The sequence below is a fragment of the Helicoverpa zea genome, chromosome 28 (assembly GCF_022581195.2).
Source record: "Helicoverpa zea isolate HzStark_Cry1AcR chromosome 28, ilHelZeax1.1, whole genome shotgun sequence".
In the NCBI taxonomy this organism is placed as follows: domain Eukaryota; kingdom Metazoa; phylum Arthropoda; class Insecta; order Lepidoptera; family Noctuidae; genus Helicoverpa; species Helicoverpa zea.
Genome location: NC_061479.1, coordinates 4,504,771 through 4,531,910, shown reverse-complemented (window position 1 = coordinate 4,531,910; position 27,140 = coordinate 4,504,771). Strand labels below are relative to the sequence as shown.

Here is a 27,140-nt window from a genome sequence, read left to right as displayed (position 1 = left end):
CTAACACGACTTTCTTTTATAAATTAAGTAGATACATAAGACGAATCATTACATAGTAAGGCGAATAAAACAATTATTAAAATGAAATATATATGCGTTTATTTGACTAAATCATTATGTACACAATTATATCAGCTTACGATAAGCACTTGGTGCTATTACGTATATTCATCATAATACGTTTGAAAAAAAACTTCCTCGTTGCTTATAAATTAATTAAAACTGAAAATTACAAAATTAAATTGAATTAAACGACAACTTCTCATAGAAACTACTTCTAGTAGAATTATTGTTTTAGAAAATATATAAATCTACATAATCATAATTAAAGCGAGTTAATAGTTCCTATCAGAAAAAAATGCAATATCATCTCTTGTCGGTAAAAAAAGGAAAAACATAAAAAAAAAAACAAAAAATCATAAATTATACACCATTTATTTATTTGGTCCCATTTAAACGTAAATAACATTAAATAATAAATAACGCGTTTACGAATGATTTCATAATTAATCACACTATTTACTCGAACTGTGGCTTTTAGCTTATCAGTGTTGCAACAAACAAAAAAAAAATCTGTAGGTGAAACTCCATTAAATACATTCTTTTTAAAAGTAGTTTTTTAAAAACTCTCTTTTTTTTTACTTAAATTCTTCATCCAACTTATAATAAAGCATGGTACTAAAAATTACCTCTTTCGGTACGGTAGGTAGGCCTAGTACTAAACTGGGTACTTTTTAAGACTATATTTTATTAGGTGGTTCACGTTTAAATTATATTTGACATCCATATCAGAGACAAAAGGTATAAAGCAATTTTTGATAATACCTACTTTTCTCTGTAATGAGACAGTATTTACAAAACTTCCTCGCATGCTAGTTTTTTTGGAGTTCCAACTACAGATCACAGAGAAAAAAAACATAAAATTACACAACAAAACGTAAGGAATGTATTTATATTGTACTTTTTGTACATATTGCAGGTTTCACACATTTTTATATAAAAAACAAAACAAGCACGATACACAGTTAATTATTGCTTCTAAAACATGATTATTTTTGCGGTTTGAGAAATATCAGAATTAAATATAAAAAAATCACAAAGTATTTTGTAATTTTTCGCCATCTCTCGAGCCTTTTCCCAACTATGTTGGGGTCGGCTTCCAGTCTAGCCGTATGCAGCTGAGTACCAGTGTTTTACAAGGAGCGACTGAGTATCTGACCTCCTCAACCCAGTTACCCGGGTACATATTAATATATATATATATATTTTTTTTCAGATCTTATTTTATTGCAGTAATTCATTTTATCTCATATTTCCCAAACTAACTTAAGGCCGGCCTTACACTTGTAAGTCACGTAAGTCATCATCTCCCGAGCCTTTTCCCAACTATGTTGGGGTCGGCTTCCAATCTAACCGAATGCAGCTGATACCAGTGTTTTACAAGGAGCGATTGCCTATCTGACCTCCTCAACCCAGTTACCCGGGCAACCCGATACCCCTTGGTAAGACTGGTGTCAGCCCAAGTGGTTGTAAGTCACGTAAGTAGCTTATGCAATTATCTTACGGAGGTACTTACAGATTTTTACCGAAGAACTTACAGGTATAAAGTCGGTGTCACACAGCCAATATAAAAACAGATGCCTCAATAGCTGAATAAATGTAATTTTTATATATTTATTACATTCGCAACTTCAATAACACACTATGTATACAATTTTACATGCTTTGTATGTATACTTTATACATTGTGTTTAACTTTTTGACCGCCAAGCTACAAAGTGCAATTTTATTCCAAATTAATAATTTCAAAAATGAAACTAGTAATTTAAAATTCGTGTCGAGTCGTCTATTAAACGGTACTTAGTAAGAGTATTTTTATGGCTTATAAAGATAGAAAAAAATACTATCCTTATTTTGTAAATTACTACAAAGTTTTAAATTAATATTATTTTTCCAACATTCACAAATTAAGCAAAGCTCCTTATATATTCTTTCTCTTATTTTTATTCTACTTTAAAAATCAACTTTCCTCTACCAAGCCATCTAAAGTCATTTGGCTAAAACGGCAGCGGTCAAAAGGTAAAACGTATTTGAACCAAAATTCTTGACTTACCAAAAGGTAACTATTTAAAAGGTGTTTTTCTAAATAAATAAGAAAAACAGGTATCCGTACAAAAATGTCATGTTTTCTGAGTTTCACAGCCAGACAAATGTAGGTAGCAATTGCAGGGTAAAAACTAGCTTTTTCCGTGGTTTCACTCGCGAAGGTTATTGCACATACCGAAATAAAAACTAGCGTATGTTATTTGAACTAACTTTTACAGACAGAATTGCGTTGGTATTTTTATTTACTAAAACTGTCTTTACACTTTACACTACTTACAAAGTTTTTTTTCCCGAAATTAGCTTTCGTAAATAACTTACGATAATTTCTCGTAAGTCGCACACAGTACAGTATTTCTTTGAACTTGTTACGACTTACGGAAGTCACTTCCGTAATCTTTTACGAAAGCGGCTTAACAGTGTAAAATCGGAGTAAGAATGAAAAAATCTACTTATATTGAGTTGAAAATATTTTCTAAAAGATCTTTAGAAAAGAGATACGTGTCTACATTTCATATTGAAATAATGTACTGAGTAAGTTTTTTTAATACCTAATACTGAAGACTTTTAAAATGTTTCAAAATGGGCAGAATTTCTGTGGCAGTTTTAAATTAAAAAATGGAAGACTAAGAGAGATGTTTGGATGTAGGATAGTTTTTTATTATTAGTATTAAAACTAAAGTCTTTTTATTTATACTTATTTCGTATGGCTGTGAAACTTAATTGTAATAAAATCTGAACTTAACACACTCGAGTCTGTTATAAATATAAAGAATTGCAAAACGATTTATTTCTTCCTAAATAGGCCTATTTCAAATTTTGCAGTAAGAAAAGAGATATTTCGGGAAATCTCATTTTATCCGTATTTAAAACGTATTTAAAATTAAGTGGAGTTGCTATAAAAATATGAAATAACATATTTTTAAATCATAGCCTACTACAAAAAAGGAGGTTCTAGGTTTTTTTAAATGTATTGCAAACTGACAACTTCACCTATTTATATTATATGAAAAAAATAAGATTAATAGAAATATCTCTTCGTTCTTTTTCTAAATATTTATACAGACTTAATTCGCATCTAGAAGCCCCAACAAATAAATATATGTACCCTAGTAAATTTGTTCGTTCTAGTTAATTAAAATTACCTATTAGATATTTATCTATTGCTCCATTTCTAAAGCGGACAGTTTTCTGATGAATTCCGACCGCTGAGACGGCGTGAGTTCCTGTAAATAGAAATATTATTTTAGACATGTCATATTTTAACCTTGCCGAGATTTCTCAACCATTTCTAATTTTTTTTGACTTCATTATGAGTTTTTTATTTTACGGAATGGGCAAAAACATATCGAATTTTGGACTGATTTTTTGGGAAAACTTACTCTATGTAACATTATGCACGTACTAGTGCTTAGTTTTTAGAGAAAATTTTTAACGGACTTCTTTCTAAAAGGAGGAGGAATCTTTTATTTTTAGGAATGAAATGAAATGAAATTTTAATACTTGCGATAGTCCAAACAGTTTTAGACTAGTTGTGAAGGAGTTTTTAGGCATGAATGTGGATGGATATAGTGGATTTATTCTCATATTTTTTGTCTATTGTGATTCTACATGATCTTCGCATGTTATTATAGTATGTATCAATACATACAAACTGTAAATACAATAAATACCTATTATTTTTAAAAGAGTAATCATGGAGTCTCTTGCCCGTTATTCTCCATAGGAAGCTACTTTAGGAATGTGCAACTAGAATCAAACCTATTTATAATATTCGATATTCATAAGTGCTTGTAAAGGCCTAAACGAAATAAATGATTTGACTTTGACTTTGATTGTGTTAATGTTGATGTGGCTAAAAAGAATGTTACTTATGAGATGACGGCAGCTAGAAGAGTATGGAAGGAGAAAACTGAAAAATTGCAAATAACATTGGGATAAGAGCAAGAGGATGGGAGGGGTAAGGAAGTGAGGGAGGACGGACGGATGGATTTGTTTTAAATTATCTTTGTTTGCACTTATAATTTACTCTTCTCTATCACATCTCTCTATCGCTCTAAGGTTTGCTGTCAGAGAACCCAACTCTAGGTTAAGCTCCCCTTTGTACATAACTTATCTGGTATTGTGTTTGTATCTAAATATGCTTGTGTACAATAAGACGATTAACACACGGCACCGCGCACCGCCGCGGAGGGCGGTGGCACTCGAACAAAAGAGCTCCGCTCGAACGCGCGGTCAGGCGGTGTACGTGTGTTAGGCATCAACGGATTTAATACAGGTCAATGCAACATGAGATCCGCTTCACCGCCTAATGTCGTGTGTTAATCGCCTCAAGAATAGAATAGAATAGAGGATGATGACGAAGGTATATTGCAAGGTCAGCTCCCACTAGTGGGACTGTGGACATGATGAAGCAGTGTACTCACCAGCACTAGATCATTGACAGCCTGCAGCAAGGCATCCTGGTGTATGGCTCGGAGGTTCCTCTCCAGCACGGAGTTGTCGTCACCGGCCTGAGCCTCTAGCCAGCGGCACACCGCCTCGTTGTCGTGCTCCCATTGGTGGGACTGTGGGTGAAAAAGGTATTCATTTAGGTTTTTAACAGTTTATGTACACATAAAAACACAGACAAGAATAAAAATAGAAAAAAAAAGAGATAGAGATAGACTGGTAATGGTAAGACTTCATATAACATATAGGGAAAAAGCGAATAGTTGAGTCCGGTCGATATGATAAGCATGAAGACAGGGTTATAATAAAAAATAAATTATTCTTCAATTTCTAATTCTTTAATTCGCCTTAAAAAAATTATCAACAAAAAATTTTCTTCCTGTTACATGGCCGGCTGGCCCCTAGTATGTGGCTGGCGGTCCCCTGTTATGTGGCTGGCGGGCCCCTGCTATGTGACTGGCGGGCCCCTGATTTGTGGCTGGCGGGCCGCTGCTATGTGACTGGCGGGCCCCTGCTATGTGGCGGGCGGGCTCCTGCTATGTGGCTGGCGGGCCGCTGCCGCGTGGCTACTGACCTGTGTCTCGCCGCGGTCCTCAGTGAACCACCTGCGCAGCGTGGCGGCGGCGGGCCCCTGCTGCATGGCGGGCCCCGGCCGGGCCGCTGCTTGCACTCGTCTCTCTTGCTCGTTCTGTCGTAGAAGACGTCGCAGTCTCCAGTATAGCTGTTTGCGAGATGAACGCCAGGGGACTATGTCCTGTGAAAAAAAAAAAAAACATTCATGATCATGTAGGTAGAACCTAACCGAATAGCGAATTAATATGCCACGTAAGTTCAAATGACCTACCAAAAAAGTCTTCCATAGCTCTGAAAGTTCGTATGTACAAAAAACTCTAAAATCACCTTATCGAAGACTGTTCACATGCAAAAATGTATATTATCTGGTTATGAACGAATATTAAGTAAAGCTACGTACAAATATGCATCCTTTCTCTAACATCCTCTCTGCAGTGTCGTGTAGTTCCGCGAATTGTACTGCAATCTGAAAAACAAAACGAATTAAATATTGATTGTATACAAAAAACATACAGAGCTATTCATTCTCCAAATAGTCCAATTTATACATATACCGAATTAGGGCTGATTTTTCAATTATCAGTTAACTTCTATCTGAGGAATAAATATGGCGGTTTGAGATGTTTTCTATTCAAAGGCCTTCAAAACGTCAAACATATTCTTTAGATAAAAGTTATCTGCCGATCGAAAAATCAGCCCTTAATGTACAAAAAAATATGTACAGGTAATTAAAAGCGTTGCACAATTTTGGCGTTGTATTTTGACGGTCGACAAAACCACAATTAATTGATTTACACGTTAAATATGTTAAGACACAAAAACTATAAAACTTGATAGGTCAATTTTATTAGCAAAATATCCAAATATATTTACCTGGTGATAGATAGGGCTGAGTTCCTTTTCGCGCGCTTTCGATGTCTTTTCAGCTGCCAATAGTTCTGTTTCTAATTCGCGTACACGAGTTTCAGCTAAAACAAATACAAACAATTTTTGTTTGTTTAACTATGAAAGGTCTTTCAAGTCAAACGTTTCTCTAAAATGTTGCGATGCAAATAATTATTTTATTAAGAAAACTATTTCAATATAAAGAACAATTGATTTTAAACACCGATAGCAAAAAATAATATGAAGTATATCATTAGCGCGGAATATTAGGATCAATATTAGGATTTGATGCAGTGAGCATGTAAAGTATGTAAAAATTAAAAAAAAAAACATATATGAATATCCCGCTAACAGTCTGACCCAGCAAACTATTATTTCACTGAATAAAAACACCAAACTTCCTAACCTATCATTTTAAATCCATTTACATATTGTTTTCAGACATGATATAATAACACTGTTATGCTATGTATTTACCTGCCCTGCCTGTGTCGGTTCTGATGAGGCTCTCGTCAATGGAACCTCTTCTATCCAAACTCTTTGATATTTCCTTAATTTGTTCTTTCAATTCTGCAACAATACAAAATATATTAATATTACTTCTATATACGGACACAAGGGTCGACCGATCATAAGGTTAAGCAACGCTTGGCGCGGTCGGTCTGTGGGTGACCATTTTGTCATGACGAGTTCCTCCGTATTTTAGAAGACACGTTACATTAGTAGGTCGTGGTGGCCTAGTGGGTAAAGGACCAACCTCTCAAGTATGAGGGCGCGGGTTCGATCCCAGGTCAGGCAAGTACCAATGCAACTTTTCTAAGTTTGTATGTACTTTCTAAGTATATCTTAGACAGTATTGACTGTGTTTCGGATGGCACGTTAAACTGTAGGTCCCGGCTGTCATTGAACATCCTTGGCAGTCGTTACGGGTAGTCAGAAGCCAGTAAGTCTGACGCCAGTCTAACCAAGGGGTATCGGGTTGCCCGGGTAACTGGGTTGAGGAGGTCAGATAGGCAGTCGCTTCTTTTAAAGCACTGGTACTCAGCTGAATCCGGTTAGACTGGAAGCCGACCGACCCCACTATGATTGGGAAAAGGCTCGGAGGATGATGTTAAATTAGTAGGTGAACATCTTTGAGAGTCGTTACGGGTAGTCAGAAACCAGCAAGTCTGACAACCAGTTGTGCTTAGGGGCATTGAGTTGCCCTGGTAGTCAGAGGTCAGATAGGCAGTCGCTTTTTTAAACCACAAAGTTGAGTTTAAACCACCATTTATGTAACTAAAATTCCTTTGAATATGTGTGCAAATAAAGTAATATCTGAGCGTCTAAACATTATTGTTTTTTACCTGAGATCCTAGCGCCAATCCTCTGTAGTTCAGGGTCCAAACGGTGCATAGTTTTGAGAATATCCCGCTGCTTGAACTTCACCTCGACTATAGCCTCTGCTTCTAACACACCTCCTCTGTGAACAATAATAAATAAATCGTATTTTGCTTGATTTTACAACAATTTGTATTTATTCAAATTCATTTATTCTGTGAGACATAATCATAAGTTTTTATTTATTTTATTTAACCATTTATGTACACACAGTAAACACACACGAAAGAAGAAGAAGTAACATACAATAGTACAAAGATACTGCTTATTTATTTATTATTTTATTTATTTTCATTTATTATTTATTTATTTTTTTGTATGTCTCTAACCGACCACGGGACTACAGAGTCCCGGATTTTTGGAAGGCGAACGTGGGGCCGAAGCCAACACGCTGAAGCCCTTTTGAGACAACTTTAATGAAATGGCGACACAAAACCGACGATTATCCCTGTATACACTATAGAAACGTACCCAAGGACAATCCCCGGTTCTGTGCTAAACTATTGCTAAATATGGAATAAAACTACTAGGGCTATTGGGATGGGATACTAATGGACTAGGAGTGGGGAAACTACGGGAACTATGGCACCTGCCGATAACAATGTAATAAATACACGTAAAAATGGCAGGTGGAGACTCGCCAACTCACTTACTGGGCCCCCGGGAATCAGTCGCTAAATCGCAACAAGGGGGCAACAGGTACGTGAGCGGCTGAAGGGTGAGGATACCTCGGCGGACTTTAAACGTAGATCACGCGCTCCCTGTGGGTCCAGCATCACCGGCCCACTCGCCACTTACCACGAGGCACCTACCCTCCGAGCGGGCTGCTAACCCTGCTCTAGCGACTCCACTCTGACCGGATATTTTATTTTTTATTTATTTTATTATTTGCTTAATTCTTTGTGCCTATATAATAATAGGTATAACTTGTGTTTCAGTATTTAATCAATATTATAAATGAGAAAGTATCCATCGCGCTTTCCCTCCAAAGCTCCTGAAATAATTTTTGGTACTGATGTCCTCCATTATCGGCTACGGCCCCTGTTCTCATTTAAAGAGATCAGCCAGCTGCGCAGGACATATTATATTATAGTGCAGGCACATTTGCTTGGACACAGGTGCACTCACTATTCCTTCACTCTCGTAGCGCGATGGGACGGCAATTTCACACCACCGGAGAGAGATCACAAGCAGGATCAATTTTTACTCTTAATTTTGGAAGTTTTTTTTGTAAAATTTATATTGCTGTTAAATACGTCAGTACTAGCTGTTTGGCAATATGTCCTGTGTAGTTTGGTAGTCTCCAAATGGCTGGAAATTGACTCCAAATTAGCGATTTAATGGGGTTTTCTATCCATGTGGATGCAGTACCGACCTGGCGTCAGGATCAGCATACATCTCCATCCTGAGCGAGTTGACGGAAGGATCCACGACGGCCCAGGCGCCGCCTCGCAGCTCGGCGCCGGGCGGGATGTATACTAGGACGGGGGCTGTAGCCCCTCGTAAAGCACGGACGATTTCAGCACCGAATTTCAGGATTTGTTCGTACATGTCTGTGAAAAAGATTAAATTATATATTTATTATATTATATATTAAAAGTTTTTACCCCGTAAAATGGACCATGTGGCCCAATTGCTAAAGCAACTCTGTCAGAAGCGGGTAAAACCTTGGGGAACCCACCCACCACTTGGGTTTTCCATTAAATTTCAATTTCTATTTAAATACATATAATCTTAATCTTTTTGCATATGTAGATATTTGCAGAACACATTTACAAATATTTACAATAAAAATAATATCCTAGTAACAAAAAGGACTATCTTGTTAATTACACTAGTTTTAACTCAAAAACGACTGAACAGATTTTGCTAACAATTGCTGAGATACTAGGAGCACATAAATACTTGTTTTCCTCAGCGGGGTACGGGAAATATTTCCTACAAGACGCGGGTGAAACCGCAGGTGAAAGTGTCAACAAGTTATAATCAAAATCTTACCTTTCTGCCCACCACTGAAACCTCTCCAATTGGCAAAGATGATGATAGGTAGGTTTTCACGAGAGAAGTCGTTGATGGCTTGAGCCGTTTTGTAAGCGGAGTCGGGGAACCACACCTGTGTTGAAGGGAGAAGCATAGATTAGATTATATAAAAAAAAAAAAAATGTTTATTCACAAACTCTTTTACAAAAAACCTATGAAAACCCTGACTTCTGAGCTCTTCCAGTACTGTTACTTTAAACTGTGAACAAGAAGTAATGTGTGTGTGTGTGTGAGGGTGTGTGTGTGTGTGTGTGTGTGTGTGTGTGTGTGTATGCGTGTGATATGTGTAAATATGGTAGAAGAGAATGTCTTAGAATATTTGTAGTAGAGTATGTATTAGTATAGGCTAAGGTTTAAATATTGGTTTAAATGCACACGGAGTTGCCAGATGGAAGGTAGGTCAGGCACCTTCTGGTTGGTCAAGTAACGTGCGGTTGGAGTTATTAAAGAACTACGAAGCGTTCAGGTTCCTTGTCATTAGAAAAAAACTTGTCTTGGTGACTAGAAAAAAAAAATGGGCGTATTGGGTTGCCTGGGTAACTGGGTTGAGAAGGTCAGTCGCTCCTTGTAGCATACTGGTACTCAGCTGCATCCGGTTAGACTGGAAGCCGACCCCAACATAGTTGGCAAAAGGCTCAGGCGATGATGATAACGAACCTGTCCAGCCTGCTGCAAGGTCTTGGCCTCGGAGTCCAGGTTGGCTGGGTCGGCGGGTAGAGTCAGCTCCACAGTCCTGGTCTCCACGGCCACCACTCCTACTGGTATACCACCCAGACGGGCTCGACCTGGGGGACAAAATTGTTAGGTAATTTAAATTATGTAACATTAAAACTAAAAATGTTTATAAAAAATTTAGGATTTTGTAAAAAAAAAATCTCTGTCATCTTTGGATATGCATAACCGTAAGTTTTAAGTGAAAAAAATGGGGGTAATTGCTGACGGAGAAAGAAAGGCGACAATAGAAAGGTGGGACTGGATTCACACACACACTATAACACACAATAAAATCAGATGTAAAGTTATTTTGAAAACATTAGGACAGAAAATACGAACTGTTATTGTGTCACACGGAAAAGTATTTTTTTTTTTTTTGTGTGAGGGTATGTGCTATGAACGTTTATAAGTAGAAATTCCTAGTATGAGGATTATATTCAAACAAATAAAACTAACCTGTAATGACAGTCTGAGCCCAAGGCTGCATGATCTCATCCCAGCTGCCGACATCGAAGAAGCCCGCCCGAGCCGCGTCACCGGCTAGCATGAGGCGCGGGTCATGTGCCGCGCGGGGGGGGGCCCACTCCACGGGACGGTCGATGGGGTCTGACGGACGCATTATGGGGACCATGCTTAGTTTGTCCTGCGGGGAAAGGTAAAGGGTTTGGTATCAATCGGGTAAAGAACTTTTGGTTTAATGAAACTTCTAATAGTGACTAATAAGGCCATATTTGAGTTTTTTTCTTTTCGTTTTAGCCATTACTAAAGCATTCACTCTGAATTTGACCGTAGCTTTCGCCCCCAAAAATTTTACCCAAATCTTTTGACCCCTAAAAGTAGACTCTACTTTGGACCCCAACATACCTTACAGTCATTACATTCTTTTTTATGTTGACCCCTTATTTAATGCATCGTCTTACAAAACTGGCCCTCAAAATTGGCCCCAACTTTTGACCCCAAAAAGTAACATTTACTTTTGACCCCTTAAAAAATCTTTGCTCACCTTAGGCACAAACGATAGCCATCTCAACGCGGTCCTCACAGCCTCCAAGTCCGTGGGGGCTACAGCGTGGGAGACCCCGTTATGATGCATGACTTGTTGACCCCCTAGCTGGTTGTTACTCGCGTATACTGCGCGGCCCAACACTTTGTTGAGGGCCGCGTAACCGGTAAGAATGATGTAGGAAGATTCTACTTGGATGACTCGGTGGCCTAATCTGTGAAAGATAGTAAAAAACATATTTTAGAAAAATAAAATACAATAGGAATTAACAAGAAAGTCAGTGTTTCGGAAGGTAGGTCTGTGCATAGGTGACTGTGAACGCGCAGCAGTGCCGGATACCAGCACCGCCCTCCCCCTACGACTCGGTGCCTACACCACGCGCCGCGCGGTCAGTGCGTCTGCGTCTGCCTCGATTTTGCATATTTGAATTGTATAGAGTAGCCTCGTATACTAGCAACATTTGTAAATGGTGAAAACAGTAACCAATAAACGTCTAAAAAGTCTCCGAGTACGTCTTTCTTTTCAGCTCCTATCTAGTACACATATCCAACACACACAACAGTCTAAGCCTAGACAGTGACCATATTGCTATAACAAGTTCATTTGTGTTTCGGAATGCACGTTATATTGGTGGGTCCCCGGCTGTCAGTGACATCTTTGGCAGTTGTTATGGACAGACGCCAGAAATTCTGACTACCAGTCTTACCGAGGATTTGCACAAGTAACTGAGTTACGGAGGTCAGATAGGCAGTCAGTCCATGACACTAGTATTAAGCTGCATCCAGTTACACTGGAAGCCGACCCCAACATAGTTGGGAAAAGGCTCGAGAGATGATATTTGGCTCCTGACTCCGCGTAACGACTGCCGAGGATGTTCAATGACAGCCGGGACCTACAGTTTAACGTGCCATCCGAAACACAGTCATTGGTGTCCAAGATGTACTTAGAAAGTACATACAAATCTGACCTGGAGTCGACCCCGCGCTCTCATACTTAAGAGGTTGGTTCTTTACCCACTAGGCCACGACGAGTACACAGATATACCTCTAAACTATTATTACCACATACCTGACAACATAAGAGCCGATACCGATAGCTCGGCAGGTAACTATAGATATGGTGACAATATCTTCGTACGCCTGCGCAGTCTCGCCCGCGATGAGACCGGCGTCGCGAAGACATTCTACGCCGAGACCGTCTTCTTTGCCTGGGGGAGAAGGTCATTTTATAAATAAATTAAATATTTGTAGAGGCACAGGGAAGGTTTAAAGTTTTTCGGGTCAGCTATTTAATGAAAACTGCTTTCAAAACATTATAATCAAATGCAATAATCCTAAAAACCTTCTAAACCTGACAAATGCTATGATGAAAATCAAAATCGTAAAATTGAGTAAATTTTTTAAAAATAATTTAAAAATTAAAATTATTTTAATAACATGTACATATTTATTCATATTTCAAGCCAAAAATGCTAGATGGATTTTGATTGACCTTTACAAACTATAGGTAAAGTTATGCAATATTTAAAAAAAAACCCTATCCGAGCCACAAAGGTTTTATTAGAGAGCCATATGAGATTTCATTTTTAATTTATCTTTGCAACATTACACTAGCTTGCAAAAAAAACTTACCAATAATATCAGTGATCTTATATCTCGACTCTCCCTCGTCCTCAATGAGCGTAGTCTTCACAGACCCCAGGGGTCCCAGCTTAGAATACGACTCGGGGGTCAAGTAGAGATACTTGAACCCCCTGTCGGGTCTCTCGGAGTCTAACCAGGCGACGTTGAATTCGGATTTGACTTCTTCGGCCACTCCGATACGAGCACCGGAGTTTACGCTTATGTATATCTGTGAATGTTTTTGAAATTGTTAGTTATTTGAAATTAATATTATGGGTGTGAAAGTTTGTCTGTATATAAGGATTTTTTTGGTAACAGTTCTGATCTATCTATACATATTTTATACTTCGGCCGTTCAGAGAATGCGTTCCTGACACCTATCAGTTAGTCACGACTAGTGATGGGCACAACATAACACTGAGTTCGTTACCGTTCCTTCAAAATGAACCGCCGCATTATTTTAAGATTATTTTCGTTTTAAATTGGCGGAATCATTTGTTTTATATTTTAGTTATTTAAGTGGAAACCAAAAAAAGGTAATATTCATATAATAAAATTGTTTTATTTATTCTTTGTTACAAGTACATTGAATTGAATGTGCGAACAGAATATTAATCAGACTCCGATTTGCTTGAGGAGGTGGTGTCTTCATCATCATCTTCGCCTACATGTATAATTATATTATTATCAATAACAGAATCAATCCTGATATCTCGGTCTAACAAAAGCCGGGTAATCAAATAAAAACAGATCGAAAACACTTGAAAAACGTGGTCTATGCGCACGAAACGACAACGGACGACTGTTTTAGCGTCACAAAATGGCGGCCCATAACGCCATTTGGGGTTACCATTTTTAATCTAAGTATAAAAATGCGGTTTGGTCATAGTTTTATTTTTATATTTCATAAAAGTAAAAAGAAAATCAAAAGGTATTATTTTATATTATAACTGTATAAGAACAGATTACGATACTTGCCTGTTATTTTTAGCACAGCACTACAAAATATAAACCGCTGACATAACCTTGTAATAGCGCAGTATAGATTTAGAAAAATATTGTTTACCAAGTTATTTGACACTCAGTTTGGCACAAAATTATAACATTCATTGATTATTGATATAATAATGTTGTTTTAATGCTCCTCAATTGTTAAAACGGTAAACAACCAGCAAAAATATTTTTATCGTAACTGCAACGCCATTGCAAAGTTACGTCGTCAGTTCAATCGCGACGTGTCAGGAACGCATTCTCTGAATGGCCGAACTATAATCTTTGTATGTTTGTTTGCTTCAACGCGCTAATGTCAGGAACTAATTAGAAAAAATATTTTGGTGTTATCGAAGAAGGATAGTAATGTGTTACTTTTATTGAGGTTAGCAACGTAATTCCCATGGGACGCGGGTGAAACCGGTGCCGGAAACTAGTATTAGATAATATTTGATTTGTGGATATACAGCGTTATTTTTTGTTTGTGCGAAACCTGAATATAGTTTGTTCAGAATCAGTAACTGAATCGATTCCAATAGTTTTTACACCATGTTATATTTTTTCCCAAAATTATCTAAAAAACTTTGAATGTTGGACACCACAAATAAGTATTTATTCTCGCACAACAAAGGTCAAGGTCAAAGGTCATAGCGGGCGCGAGCGCACAGTGCTATCGCGTTGCGCGGCATGTGTGCGTTTTGTGGTGATTATGTATTTTTACGGACAGTCCTGTAACTTAACAAGCTTATAACTTTGTGATTTTTCATGATACGGTTTTGAAATTTCGTACATAGATTCTTTACATAAAAATACTAGATAGGTGTATCAGGTTTCGCATAAACAAAAAATAACGTTGTATAATATTATCTGGGTGTGTGTGACATAGTTCCTTTTACAAAATCTAAGTACATAACTCTATTCAAATTAAAGATCAAAGGAGTACATATTAATTTTATTTTTGCATATCTTATTCTGCATTAATTATTGAATGCCTAGACAGATTTCTATGCATTATAAGGGTGCGTCCACATCTGGCGAATGTGCAGCTCGCGAGCCGTTTGCTCGCTGTCCGCGAGCTGCGCGCGTGCATTTTGTTCGTGCGCCGCTTCTGCTTGGCCCGCGCGCAGCTCGCGCGCGACCTAAGCGCCGCACGCGAGCGGCGCGCAGGCGGCGCGCGACGCGCTCTTTATTAAATAATAAACGGAACTGTAAGGGCGAGAACTGAGTGCGCGCAGATCGCGCGCCGCTCGCGCGCTCTATACGAGCCTTGCGTGAGTTGCGCTAAAGACAAGCACCGAACTATTGCAGTGACTGCACGCGCGCAGCTCGCGGGCAGGTCGCAATCGGCTCGCGAGCTGCGCATTCGCGGCACATTCGCCAGATGTGGACGCACCCTAAGAGTTCTCGGTACTGGCAAAAAAATCACTTAAAATGTCAAATTAAAGAAGAACTTACCCTAGGTATCTTCAACTCTCTAGCGTACACCGAGGCCTTATAATAGACCCAATCTTCCTGGGGTCCAAACGACCCCATGTAGTAAGTCAAGTCGTTGGCTATGAGTATAATGTCACGGCCGTCGGGGCATTCCGGCGTGAACAGGGTTAGACGCCACGCTACCATGCCGACCTGGGTAAAGAAATATAGAGTTAGAAATAAGTTACGAATTATTTATTTGTTAATATTTCGTTTGAAAAAAAAAATACAAACATTCCAATTTATAAGCTCTTTCTCTTTAAGAAGTCGGTTAAAATTGGTACATGGTGTATTTTGTCAATTTGGTATGCTTTTATAGTTAATAATTTTGCAGTTAAAAGGACGTAGGTACTTTATTTCATGTGAGATGACCAACTGTCATAGTAGTAAACTTTGAATGAAATAAACTTTTTTATTTGGAATATTAAATCAATATATATTTTTTTAATGTTAAAAATGTTTTTAACCTCTTTATAATACTGGTGATAAAATTGCAAATATTTCTCTAAACCATTTCAAATAATTTCAAATTACATATCACGATTTTGTTATGTATTTTTAGACGTCAATACAAAAGCAAATAAAACACAGAAACTTAAAAACAATGTAGTACACGGTCGAAATAAGAACCCTTTTATTGACAAGTCAATTAGTAAAAAACTCACATTATTCTGTCCGGGTAGCCTGGTGACTTCCACAACTCTTCTCTCACCATCAGCTTCCACAACCAGCTCCACTGATGTCATCACATTGTCTGGCGGTGGTCCTGTGAAGAGATTTACGTATTAGCAAGCTTTTCCATAGCATATTTAGTAAACTAAAAAACTGTAAAAAAGTTAATAATAAATATTTTTTTTCAAAAATAATTTATTCCAACTTGGCTATAAAAACAGCACGTCAATATTTACATAAGACAGCCCGCAAAACGCCCGCCCTTCACCACTTCCTATGTGTTATTGCTGGGAAGAAGAAGTGGCGCAACAAACTCCCCAGCAACACATGTCTGTCTGTAGGTTGGAAGAACCTTTCAACAATGTTTTCATATACCATAATTATCCTAATTAGTTCATGGCTAAGTAATAGCACAGGTCATTAGAACCAGAGGCCATTTGAATATTTTGGAGCAGGCCAAGGACAGAAAGTCTGACAACCTCTTATTGTAAGACTTATTTCTGTAGACTTTCTGGTATCGTGTTACCCGAGTAGCTGGATTATGGAGATCAGATAGGCAGTTGATCCTTGTAAATCACTGGTACTCAGCAGTACATAGTTGGGAAAAGTCTAGTCAGATAGTCATCCTTTATTCCTTCAAGATGCTGGAAAAACTTGATAAGCAAGAATAATATAAACAAATAATTATTATTATTACCATCAACGCTGCCCTCTTCGATACACTCGCGCCATCTCCTCTCCACCATTTGTCTGAACATATCCGGTATATCATATACGTATGTTGTACCTTGTGAAGTTGCCTGAAAGAAGAAATGAGCAATATTAATTTATTGCGCATTTATAAATTACATCTATCGATTTGCTTTCTATATTCCATGTATACCCTTATTTGTATTTTTTATAAAACCAAGTTTAACTTTTTTTTGACGTGACAACGTCTTATAAATCGATGGAGCCGGCTGCACACACGAAAAAACATGACTCATGCGGCGTTACCTCGCTCTGAGGCGTTCCGTTTAAGGCTTGAAGTACAAGCGAGAGCACCCAACGAGCAACAAAGAGGCACGATCGGCCTCCGCGTTGGCAACGTTCGACATCTGACGATCAATTTCTTATGACGTTGTCACGTTCGACTATCGTCAGTAAACCGACTTTACAGACAACCGTTTTTTTTTATTAAAAAAAAAACTTTATGAACAAGCTTTTATTGGAGCTTCTAAAAGTTTAGAAATATGTTTCAATTTCTGAATCACTTCAGGCGTTTATTTGCAGTTTATAAGTCGCACGAGGCGACCGATCGTAAGGCTAAGCAACGTTTGACGCATTCGGTCCATTGGTAGGTGGCCATCTTATCATGACGAGTTCCTCCGTATTTGGGAGGGCACGATAAACTATAGGCTGTTATTTAAACACATTTGACAGTCGGTATGGGTAGTCAAAAGCCAGAAATTGGATAATGAGGGTTTTCTAAAATGGCGTCCACGAGGTGGCAGCACCGAGTCGTCAGGTCCAGATAACTGTCAAAGTGCTTATCTTTACTATGAATAGTGAACGATTTTAGTGTTTTTTTTTATTATTTTATAATTAAAGCACTGCATTTTTGTTTTACTATTGCGGTTGAGTAAATAAAAAAAACTAAATCATATTGTGTTAACAAATTTTTCAACAAGCTTTTCCTTAGTACCAGTGACTTTTGCACCCTCTCTCTTAGCTCAATTTTTAGTTCGGAAACCTTATTCTGACCGTAGTCCATAATAAAATCAATAACACTTCCAATATAACAGAATTTCAATAAACAATAAGTTCGGACCCTACAATTCCATACTATTTGACAGCTGTTTGGACCAGACGTATACGTGGCGCCACCCTGTGGCAGAAAAAATTGAGAAGACCCTCATTAAAAGGCTAGACAGATAAAGACTTACCAAGAACCTCTTCTGCTGCAGATAATCTTTGGTGACGTACGGCGTTGAGATTGGTAGGCCGTGCATCGGACCTTGTCTGGGGCCGAATGATTGGAACATTATCTGTGGATAAAAATATTGTTTAGTTGACATTTCGTTAATTCAAAGCAAAGTATTCCAGCAGTGGTCGTCTTTCGACTGACACGACGATGACTAAATTGCATACAGAGAATTTTATGACTGTTTTATGTGTATTCGATATAATTTGGTAAGTACTAATTTTTTTGGGTAATTTTGATGTAAATTAAATGGCAAAACGGTCATTATCAGAAAATTTAACGAAGAAAAAAATATAGCTGTATATGAAATTTATACGTAGGCAGATTTTTATCCGGCTGCTGAAAGTTAAAATCAGGGTGGAACCGCAGAAAACCGCCAGTTAAAGGTTGCACGAACACCTTTTACTTTGTGTAGACATTTTTACTGAAACCGACCCCTAGGCATATGATGTTGATGCAAAACTATTAATTTAATTATATTTTACTTACCACACCAATCTTAGGGTCGGAAACCTCTTCATAAGTGTAGATGTCTAGAGAATAGCCGGAACCGTTTGACAGGCAGAGACGAACGTTCTTCGTGGGCGCTCCAGGACCTGATTGTGTGAAATGAAGACGTTAACAAATACAGTATTTTTTTACTTGCGTTTAACTTATTTAATGGTAAGCTAATTGTTGGTAAATTATGTTCGAAATAAAATAAAAAACGGTTTATCTATAATGAACAAGCTGATATAATTTAAAAAAAGTCGTGGTGGCCTAGTGGGCAAAGAACCAACCTCTCGAGTATGAGGGCGCGGGTTCGAATCCAGGTCAGGCAAGTACCAATGCAACTTTTCTAAGTTTGTATGTACTTTCTAAGTATATCTTAGACACCAATGGCTGATAAAAAGGTGAAGGAAAACATCTTGAGGAAACCTGGACTATATAGTCTGAAATCACCAACCCGCATTGAGCAAGCGTGGTGATTAATGCTCAATCCTTCTCCATGAGAGAGGAGGCCTGTGCCCAGCAGTGGGACGATAAAAAGGCTGTAACTGAAACTGTAACTGTAACTGATATAATTTGTAGTCTGTTTATTTCTCAGGTAATATTGATTTCAAAAATTCTTTTAGCAATGAGTAAACTATTGATTGAAGTAGGCTATACAACTTCATATTGTGCTAGATTAAAAGCTTGGAAAGGCAAGTGACAGATAATTTACCACATTGAATCCGGACGGAAACACATAAATATACCATTGCATGATTATACCAAAACTGACATGATTCTCATTTTCTGCACATATATTTGTAACTTTTAACGAAAAAAAAAATAGAAACTTACCAATACGCAGCGTAAATCTGATCTCAGCTTGTAGGACCCTGAGTTTCCATAGACGAGGACCGTAACGCATCACCATACCAAGCACCGATTCTTCGATCTACAAACAAACACAATATTATTTTGTACATGTAAATGGGTATTATTGGAGTGTCTGTAAATTATAATAAAACTAGCTTTTGCCCGCGACTTCGTTCGCGTGGAATAGTGACTTCCGGCAGATTTTTGGTTTTACCCACATAGTTCCCGATCTCGCGGGATTTTTGAGAAGTTCCCGCTCCCGCAGGATTTTTGGGATAAAAACTATCCTATGTCCTTTCTCGAGTTCCAAACTATGTCTGTACCAAATTTCATTCAAATCGGTTCAGTAGTTTAGGCGTGACGGAAAGACAGATAGACAGAGTTATTATCGCATTTTTAGCATGGGTAGTTTTGCCCGTTTACATTTTTCTGATGGATTTTCCGATGAATTAAAACAATAACATGAACCGAACACGTGTAATGACACCATTGCGCGATTAACGCCATCTATCTATGGAGCATAGGATCAGTCGTTACGGGTAGTCAGAAGCCAGTAAGTCTGACACCAGTCTAACCAAGGGGTATCGGGTTGCCCGGGTAACTGGGTTGAGGAGGTCAGATAGGCAGTCGCTTCTTGTAAAGCACTGGTACTCAGCTGAATCCGGTTAGACTGGAAGCCGACCCCAACATGATTGGGAAAAAGGCTCGGAGGATGATGATCTATGGAGCATAGGAACAGCTCGACATTTGACCAATAGATGGCACTGTATGTCCGTAATAAATTTTATTTTTATTTTTTGTAATAAAAACTATCCTATGCCCTTTCTCAAGTTTCAAACTATGTCTGTACCAAATTTCACACAAATCGGTTCAGTAGTTTAGGCGTGAAGAAAAGACAGACAGACAGACAGAAAGACCAGAAAGACAGACAGACAGACAGACAGACAGAGTTACTTTCGCATTTATAATATTAGTTTGGATAGCCACTTTATTGATGGACAATATATAAAAAATACACATATTATATTAAATATTTTTTGTTTCAATTTTCGTTTGTGTCTCTTAGTTCCAAGTTATCTCTGAAATGGCTGGACCGTCTTGAAGGAACTCTCACTAGCTGGTTAGAAATAGCTGATGTAACAAAGCTTTTTATTTAATCCTGGTGCAGGAAGAATCCACTCAGAAAAGAAACTTCAATTTGGCGAGAATTGTAAGAGTCAATATTTTTTTGAAATTATTCTACAAATAGTATAAGCTTACCTTAGCAGGGTCCATAATGACAGTAGGTCCGAAATTGAGGAAGATGTGATTACAATCCGTCCTCTTAGCGAGAGGGTGGGAGAATGCCACCTCTAACTCATCCATGGCTTCTAGAAGTACCCTGTAGAGGAATATACCATGATCTTAATAATAATGGCTTTTTAGCAGGCCACGGCAGCTATTCTCATATAAGGAGATCAGCCAGCTGCGCAGGACATTATAAAGCACAAGCATTTGCGCAGACACAGGTGCACTCACTATTCCTTCATTCTTCACTCTCATGGCACGATGGGACAAGATAACATAAATCTGTATTATTTTTATAAAGTATATTATAATGCATGAAATCCTTTTGTATTAAGATTAATCAAACCAAAGACATGTAATGCTGGGGAGTTCGTTGCGCCACTTCTTCTTCCCAGCAAAAACACAGGAAGTGGTGAAGGGTGGGCATTTTTGTGGTACATATGTCTCAGGTAATGACATTCAAAAAGTGCTGTTTTTCAGCCTACTGTGAATTAACGCTACTGTACCTTTCTCCTTCATTCTGCAGGTATTCGAAACTGGCTTCTTTGGTGATGAGATCTTGATGTCTGATGATGGAGCGGATGAAGAACCGGTAGTCGGTCACCTCTTGGCCCTTCTTCACCTGAACACAAAGAAATGTGGATAATATTAGAAATGTTTTTTGGGCGATAGCAAACTGTCAAGCTGATGACTTATACTTCGGCCGTTCAGAGAATGCGTTCCTGACACCTATCAGTTAGTCACGACTAGTGATGGGCACAACATAACACTGAGTTCGTTACCGTTCCTTCAAAATGAACCGCCGCATTATTTTAAGATTATTTTCGTTTTAAATTGGCGGAATCATTTGTTTTATATTTTAGTTATTTAAGTGGAAACCAAAAAAAGGTAATATTCATATAATAAAATTGTTTTATTTATTCTTTGTTACAAGTACATTGAATTGAATGTGCGAACAGAATATTAATCAGACTCCGATTTGCTTGAGGAGGTGGTGTCTTCATCATCATCTTCGCCTACATGTATAATTATATTATTATCAATAACAGAATCAATCCTGATATCTCGGTCTAACAAAAGCCGGGTAATCAAATAAAAACAGATCGAAAACACTTGAAAAACGTGGTCTATGCGCACGAAACGACAACGGACGACTGTTTTAGCGTCACAAAATGGCGGCCCATAACGCCATTTGGGGTTACCATTTTTAATCTAAGTATAAAAATGCGGTTTGGTCATAGTTTTATTTTTATTTTTCATAAAAGTTATAATTAAGTCTTATAGTCCATTATTTTCCAATTCTTAAAAGAAAATCAAAACGTATTATTTTATATTATAACTGTATAAGAACAGATTACGATACTTGCCTGTTATTTTTAGCACAGCACTACAAAATATAAACCGCTGACATAACCTTGTAATAGCGCAGTATAGATTTAGAAAAATATTGTTTACCAAGTTATTTGACATTCAGTTTGGCACAAAATTATAACATTCATTGATTATTGATATAATAATGTTGTTTTAATGCTCCTCAATTGTTAAAACGGTAAACAACCAGCAAAAATATTTTTATCGTAACTGCAACGCCATTGCAAAGTTACGTCGTCAGTTCAATCGCGACGTGTCAGGAACGCATTCTCTGAATGGCCGAACTATAGTCATAAGCCACACAATTCGACAACCAGTCTTACCGTAAATAACTGGATTCTAGAGGTCAGATAGACAGTTATTCCATGTAAAACACTGGTACCCAGCTGTACCCAATAAGATTGGAAGCCGACCTCAACATAGTTGGGAAAAGGCTAGCCAGATGATAATGGTTTCTCAACTCTCCACACTGTTCAGCAAAGAGTTGACTTCACCAGCTTCATGATGTCTTACCTTAGCCTTTCCAAGATACAGGTGCATCTTCTGGTTGCTAGTAGGCAAGGCTTCGAGTTCGTAACTCCTCATGCGGTACAGCTCGAGTTGGAAGGCCGACGCTGGCTCCAAGTGACGGTAGATCGTGTCTTCCGTGAAGTCGTTGCGGGCACGGAACGTGAAGAACTTGGGGAATTGGCGTCTGGAAAAAATATTAAATTATTGATTAAAAGAAAATAAAAGAGGGTCAAATTTGGGCAGTTTTGGCTTCGCTTAGAGTAGAAGAACCAAATGTATCTTTAGCATTTCGGGTATCCAGATGAAATATTTTATATTTAGAACAGAAAGGGAATACGTTTAATTGCGTGAGTGTTACAAGCATGTAATACGACCATACAGCTGCAGGTAACCTAAAATGGCTTACACCACCCACAGGTTTAAAAAATTAATGAAGAATAAGAATCTTTATTTGCAGAGACACGGTATTACAGGACTGTATCACGGAATCTCGAAGTTCAAAATGCCGAAGTACTGAAGCCATAAAGTACACAAGGTCGATGCACGTGACTTAGAATGTACGCTACATCGAAGTACTGAATTGCGAATGTTCATGATACCGATGTACGGAATATCGAAAGTTTGTTATAGCGAAGTACGTGATTGCGATTGTTCTGAATCCGGATGTACGGAATATCGAAAGTTTGTGACACCGAAGTACCTAATATCGAAGGGTTTAAAATTACGGTATCTGCGGTAATTGGTAATATCAACCAGAAATGCTTTAAATATCGTATTTTGATCAATTTCCAGTAAAAAATGCATTGCTTTAATGTACTTATGTTAAATCTACGAGATCTTATGTTGTTATTCCACGACTTTGTTTTCGATTTCTGTCGTGGTTCACATTTATTCATCATTATTTGCCGAGCCTTTCCCACCAACCACCCACCCACCTAACATTGTATTGAGGTCCACATTGTTGTGAGGTTGTATTGAGACCTTGATTGAGATGTTGTGTACTTTATGGCTTCAGTACTTCGGCATTTTGAACTTCGAGATTCCGTGATACAGTCGTATTACAGGTGTTTAGTTAGGTTACATTAAGTACAGCATATCTCACCGCTCAATCTGTTTGCAAATAAGTAGACACAAGTACACATTACATTCGCTTTGGCGAAAAGTATCAAAAATATACCTTATTCTGACAATCTGACTCTGGGCTGGAAATACCCGAAAATACCCTTATATCCTAAACGACACCTTTTCCTAAAATGATGGTCAATTAATCTAAAATCTCACTTGATAAGCAGCATGAAGGTGATGCGTCGCACTCGCTTCTGATGCAGCTCGTGTCGGTGCGCGCGACAGAAGTTGCCGAAGCGACGCGACACCGCGCTGTCGTCCGACTCGCCCGAGTCGCGGACGCCTATCATTAGGATGTGGATCGGTTCTAGGGGGGCCTGTGGGGAAAATAATGTGGTTGATATATGCTTTTCAACATTATTTAAGCCATAAGAACATTGGCCATTGATTTCTAAAAGGACCGATAGGAAGCGGCCTGCGTCCAGTGCCAACCCGTGCTCAAAAGTTTCCATTAAATTGATATGTAATTAGTTGTTTTGTAATGCCCCAGTTTTTGCAAATTTCGAGAGTGTGATTACAAAGTTTGACGTTACAGAATTAATATATTGTTTTTCTTTTACTGAGTATGGAAGAAGAAAATATGCTGCGCCGACCCCAAATAAAATTGTGTTACGGATAACTATGATTTCTGGGTTACATAGTGAAAAGTACATAACAAAATATTTATCTGAAGAATTTTCTATTTTGAATATGGAGGTTAAAAGCGTTAAATGAAAGTTGAAATCGCAGTAGAAGTTTTAAATCTGAACCCTTCTACTCTTTCCTATATGAAAATCATTGATATTCACCTCATTATCAGCATCAGCAGGCTTGAAGTCACTGCCGACATTGATGCTCGTGCTGTCCCTGCTCTCGCTGCCTTCCTGCAACGCTGCCAAGTCCTGCAAATAAAATAAACCGTTAAGACCAGGTATCATTTGAATTTACAGCCATTAACATGCCGTCCTTATAGGGAGATGAATATAGTTATATGAAACTGTGTAACTGTCGACATGAAGCAAAATAAATAGAAACTTTAACATGGCCATTTTATATAGTATTTTCAGAAGAGATTTAAGAATTCATTTGCATAGGCAACGATGGTCTTCGGACGCTGCTGCAACTCAACTGCTATTGAGGGGAGAACAGTGTATAATAATATCCTCGACAATTTTCGAATTACTCAACTCTTTCTTGACGTTCGAACTCATTGTATACGAAGCCGGAGTAATTTAGTGAGCAACTAAGGCAGCATTTTCTACGACGAAGAGTTATTATTAAAAGACACGATAAAAACAAAAGTATCAGACTCTCAAGACACTAAAAGTCCATCGAAGTTTCTAGTCACCTTTAATACACTCCAGGACCACGACGACTCTCGAACAATCTAACACCCCTCCCTAATTGAGGAGATATTAAAAGACACCCTTAAGAGACTAAAAGACCTTCGATGCTCCTAAAGTTACCATTAACACACTGCTGGACCATGATAACTTCCAAACACTCCTGCAACCTCTAGCTACTTTGAAAGAGATCCTCCTAGAATCTTCTAGAACAGTGCAGAACTGACCTCTCTCCGGACAGTGGCGGAGCTGGCGAAGTCGTGCACCAGGTCCAGCAGCTCGTCGGAGTACTGCACGAACTGGTCGAAGCTCTCGAAGGCGGCCAGCGCGCCGGTGCGGTGGTGGCACTCGCGCATCACCGCGCCGCATTGCTCCGGCTTACGTAGCCAGCTGTCTAACCACCACTGTCTAACGTCTTTATGAACTTGACAAGTCTTCAAATGGTCCTTCTCATTAGAGATGAAGCAGGAGTATCTCATTTAGCAACTGTCTCCTTTACCCCAATTTTCTACGACAAGGTGCCATCAAGACACTATAGAATCAGGAGTATCAGACTCTTAAGACACTAAAGATCGTCGATGCTCCTAAAGTTGCCTTTAACACACTTCAGGACCACGATAACTCTCGAACAATCTAACAACGTTTGGGAAGTCAATGACGTAAAACCTGCTGATACCCTTAGAATCTTCTAGAATACTATAGGAAGTTCCTAAAGTTGCCTTTAACACACTCCTGGACCAAGATACCTCTCGAAAAATCTTGCAACCTCTAGCAACTTTGGGACAGATCCTCCTAGAATCTTCTAGAATAGCACAGAACTGACCTCTCTCCGGACAGTGGCGGAGCTGGCGAAGTCGTGCACCAGGTCCAGCAGCTCGTCGGAGTACTGCACGAACTGGTCGAAGCTCTCGAAGGCGGCCAGCGCGCCGGTGCGGTGGTGGCATTTGCGCATCGCCGCGGTACATAGTTCTGCTGGTATGCCTTCCTGGTCTGAGGCGGAGGCTAGCTCGATCTCTGATTGGCTGATTGGGATCCTGTTGGGGATGTTAAAGGATAGTCGTAAATAAATGTGCGGTAAAAAAAATGATTTCAAAACAAAAAAATACACTAGTCATGTATTGTCATCAGAACTCAGAGCGTGTGCAATATTTCATCTCCCAACTACGTTGGGGTCGGCTTCCAGTCTAAGCGGATGTAGCTGAGTACCAGTGCTTTACAAGAAGCGACTGTCCTGCCTGACCTCCTCAACCCAGTAACCCGGGCAACCCAATACCCCTTGCTTAGACTGGTGTCAGACTTACTGGCCGTGCCATCAGAAACACAGTCATTGGTGTCTAAGATATGCTTATATTAAGCGTGTTAAAAACCACTTACCTATTAGGATGTCCAGTAGGCAGTATAAACTGGAAGTGCACGACACCAAGCTCTCCGGACAAAGCCAGATGTTGGAGACAAGTGATGTCGTACGACGTGTATGCACGACGGACGTAAACTTCTAGAGCCGCGTTGCATACCTGCGGGAAGATGGACATTTATTAGTCAAGGCAAAAATAAAGGCGTTATAGCCGATTGTCGGCCACGGTGGCTGTTCTTATATAGGGAGATCAGCCAGCGGTGCAGGACATATTATAGTGCACAAGCGTTTGCATAGACATAGGTGCGTTTTCTATTCCTTCACTCTCACAGCGCGATGGGACGACACCACCGGAGTGAGATCAGGCGCAGGGCCGACATTTACGTGCTTTCTTTTCACTACTTTTGTCTCTGATTTAAGCGCGTTATATCAGAAACACTGGTTCAATTAGAAAAAATATTTCAGTTGATAGCCCATGTATCCAAGATATAAATAATTGAGGACTGTACGTTTCTCAGAAGATTAATAGCACACAACATATACCATATTAATTTTGGTTAACTTTTCAAGTTTAGCTACTACAGAAACTTTATTTTTTAGTTTATAAGTAGCAATAATATCGTAATTAGCCTATTAAAGAAAGTTTAATTCACAAAGGAATTCTTCTAATTAGGCAAATCACAACCGATTACAAAATAAAAGACCTAATTGACTGATTAATTTAATCAATTACACTTCAAAGCTTAACGCCGCGGGCATTTCTTTTGAACAGAAAGAAACATAGAAGTAACTTCTTTTTAACTAGCTTCCGCACGCGGCTTCGTCCGCGTATAGTTCGGTTATATCGCGTTTCCAAAAGAATTCTTCAGAATTCCGGGATAAAAACTATCCTATGTTCTTTCTCAAGGTACACTCTATCTCTGTACCAAAATTTTATTGAAATAAGTTCACAGACGTG

The 27,140-nt window shown here is 38.6% G+C and overlaps 1 protein-coding gene across 2 annotated transcripts in view; it reads right to left on the bottom strand.

The window, feature by feature from the left end:
* Window positions 1-419: 419 nt before the first annotated feature.
* LOC124643783 (acetyl-CoA carboxylase) overlaps window positions 420-27,140 on the bottom strand; it is an 89,672-nt gene continuing 62,951 nt past the window's right edge. For both annotated transcript variants that reach the window (XM_047182876.1, XM_047182878.1), the window contains 27 exons: window positions 26,203-26,342; window positions 25,652-25,862; window positions 24,295-24,387; window positions 23,663-23,823; window positions 22,385-22,565; window positions 21,007-21,122; window positions 20,474-20,594; window positions 19,196-19,292; window positions 18,359-18,465; window positions 17,832-17,933; window positions 16,604-16,706; window positions 15,900-16,000; window positions 15,217-15,387; window positions 12,781-13,000; window positions 12,218-12,356; window positions 11,150-11,363; window positions 10,603-10,789; window positions 10,090-10,217; window positions 9,391-9,505; window positions 8,768-8,945; window positions 7,359-7,474; window positions 6,490-6,582; window positions 6,001-6,095; window positions 5,528-5,593; window positions 5,129-5,308; window positions 4,530-4,670; window positions 420-3,329 (listed from right to left, as the gene is read on the bottom strand). In XM_047182876.1, coding sequence (XP_047038832.1) covers window positions 3,264-3,329; window positions 4,530-4,670; window positions 5,129-5,308; window positions 5,528-5,593; window positions 6,001-6,095; window positions 6,490-6,582; window positions 7,359-7,474; window positions 8,768-8,945; window positions 9,391-9,505; window positions 10,090-10,217; window positions 10,603-10,789; window positions 11,150-11,363; window positions 12,218-12,356; window positions 12,781-13,000; window positions 15,217-15,387; window positions 15,900-16,000; window positions 16,604-16,706; window positions 17,832-17,933; window positions 18,359-18,465; window positions 19,196-19,292; window positions 20,474-20,594; window positions 21,007-21,122; window positions 22,385-22,565; window positions 23,663-23,823; window positions 24,295-24,387; window positions 25,652-25,862; window positions 26,203-26,342 — 3,642 coding nt within the window. In that variant the 3' untranslated portion in view covers window positions 420-3,263. The remainder of the gene's footprint in view (window positions 3,330-4,529; window positions 4,671-5,128; window positions 5,309-5,527; window positions 5,594-6,000; window positions 6,096-6,489; window positions 6,583-7,358; window positions 7,475-8,767; window positions 8,946-9,390; window positions 9,506-10,089; window positions 10,218-10,602; window positions 10,790-11,149; window positions 11,364-12,217; window positions 12,357-12,780; window positions 13,001-15,216; window positions 15,388-15,899; window positions 16,001-16,603; window positions 16,707-17,831; window positions 17,934-18,358; window positions 18,466-19,195; window positions 19,293-20,473; window positions 20,595-21,006; window positions 21,123-22,384; window positions 22,566-23,662; window positions 23,824-24,294; window positions 24,388-25,651; window positions 25,863-26,202; window positions 26,343-27,140) is intronic.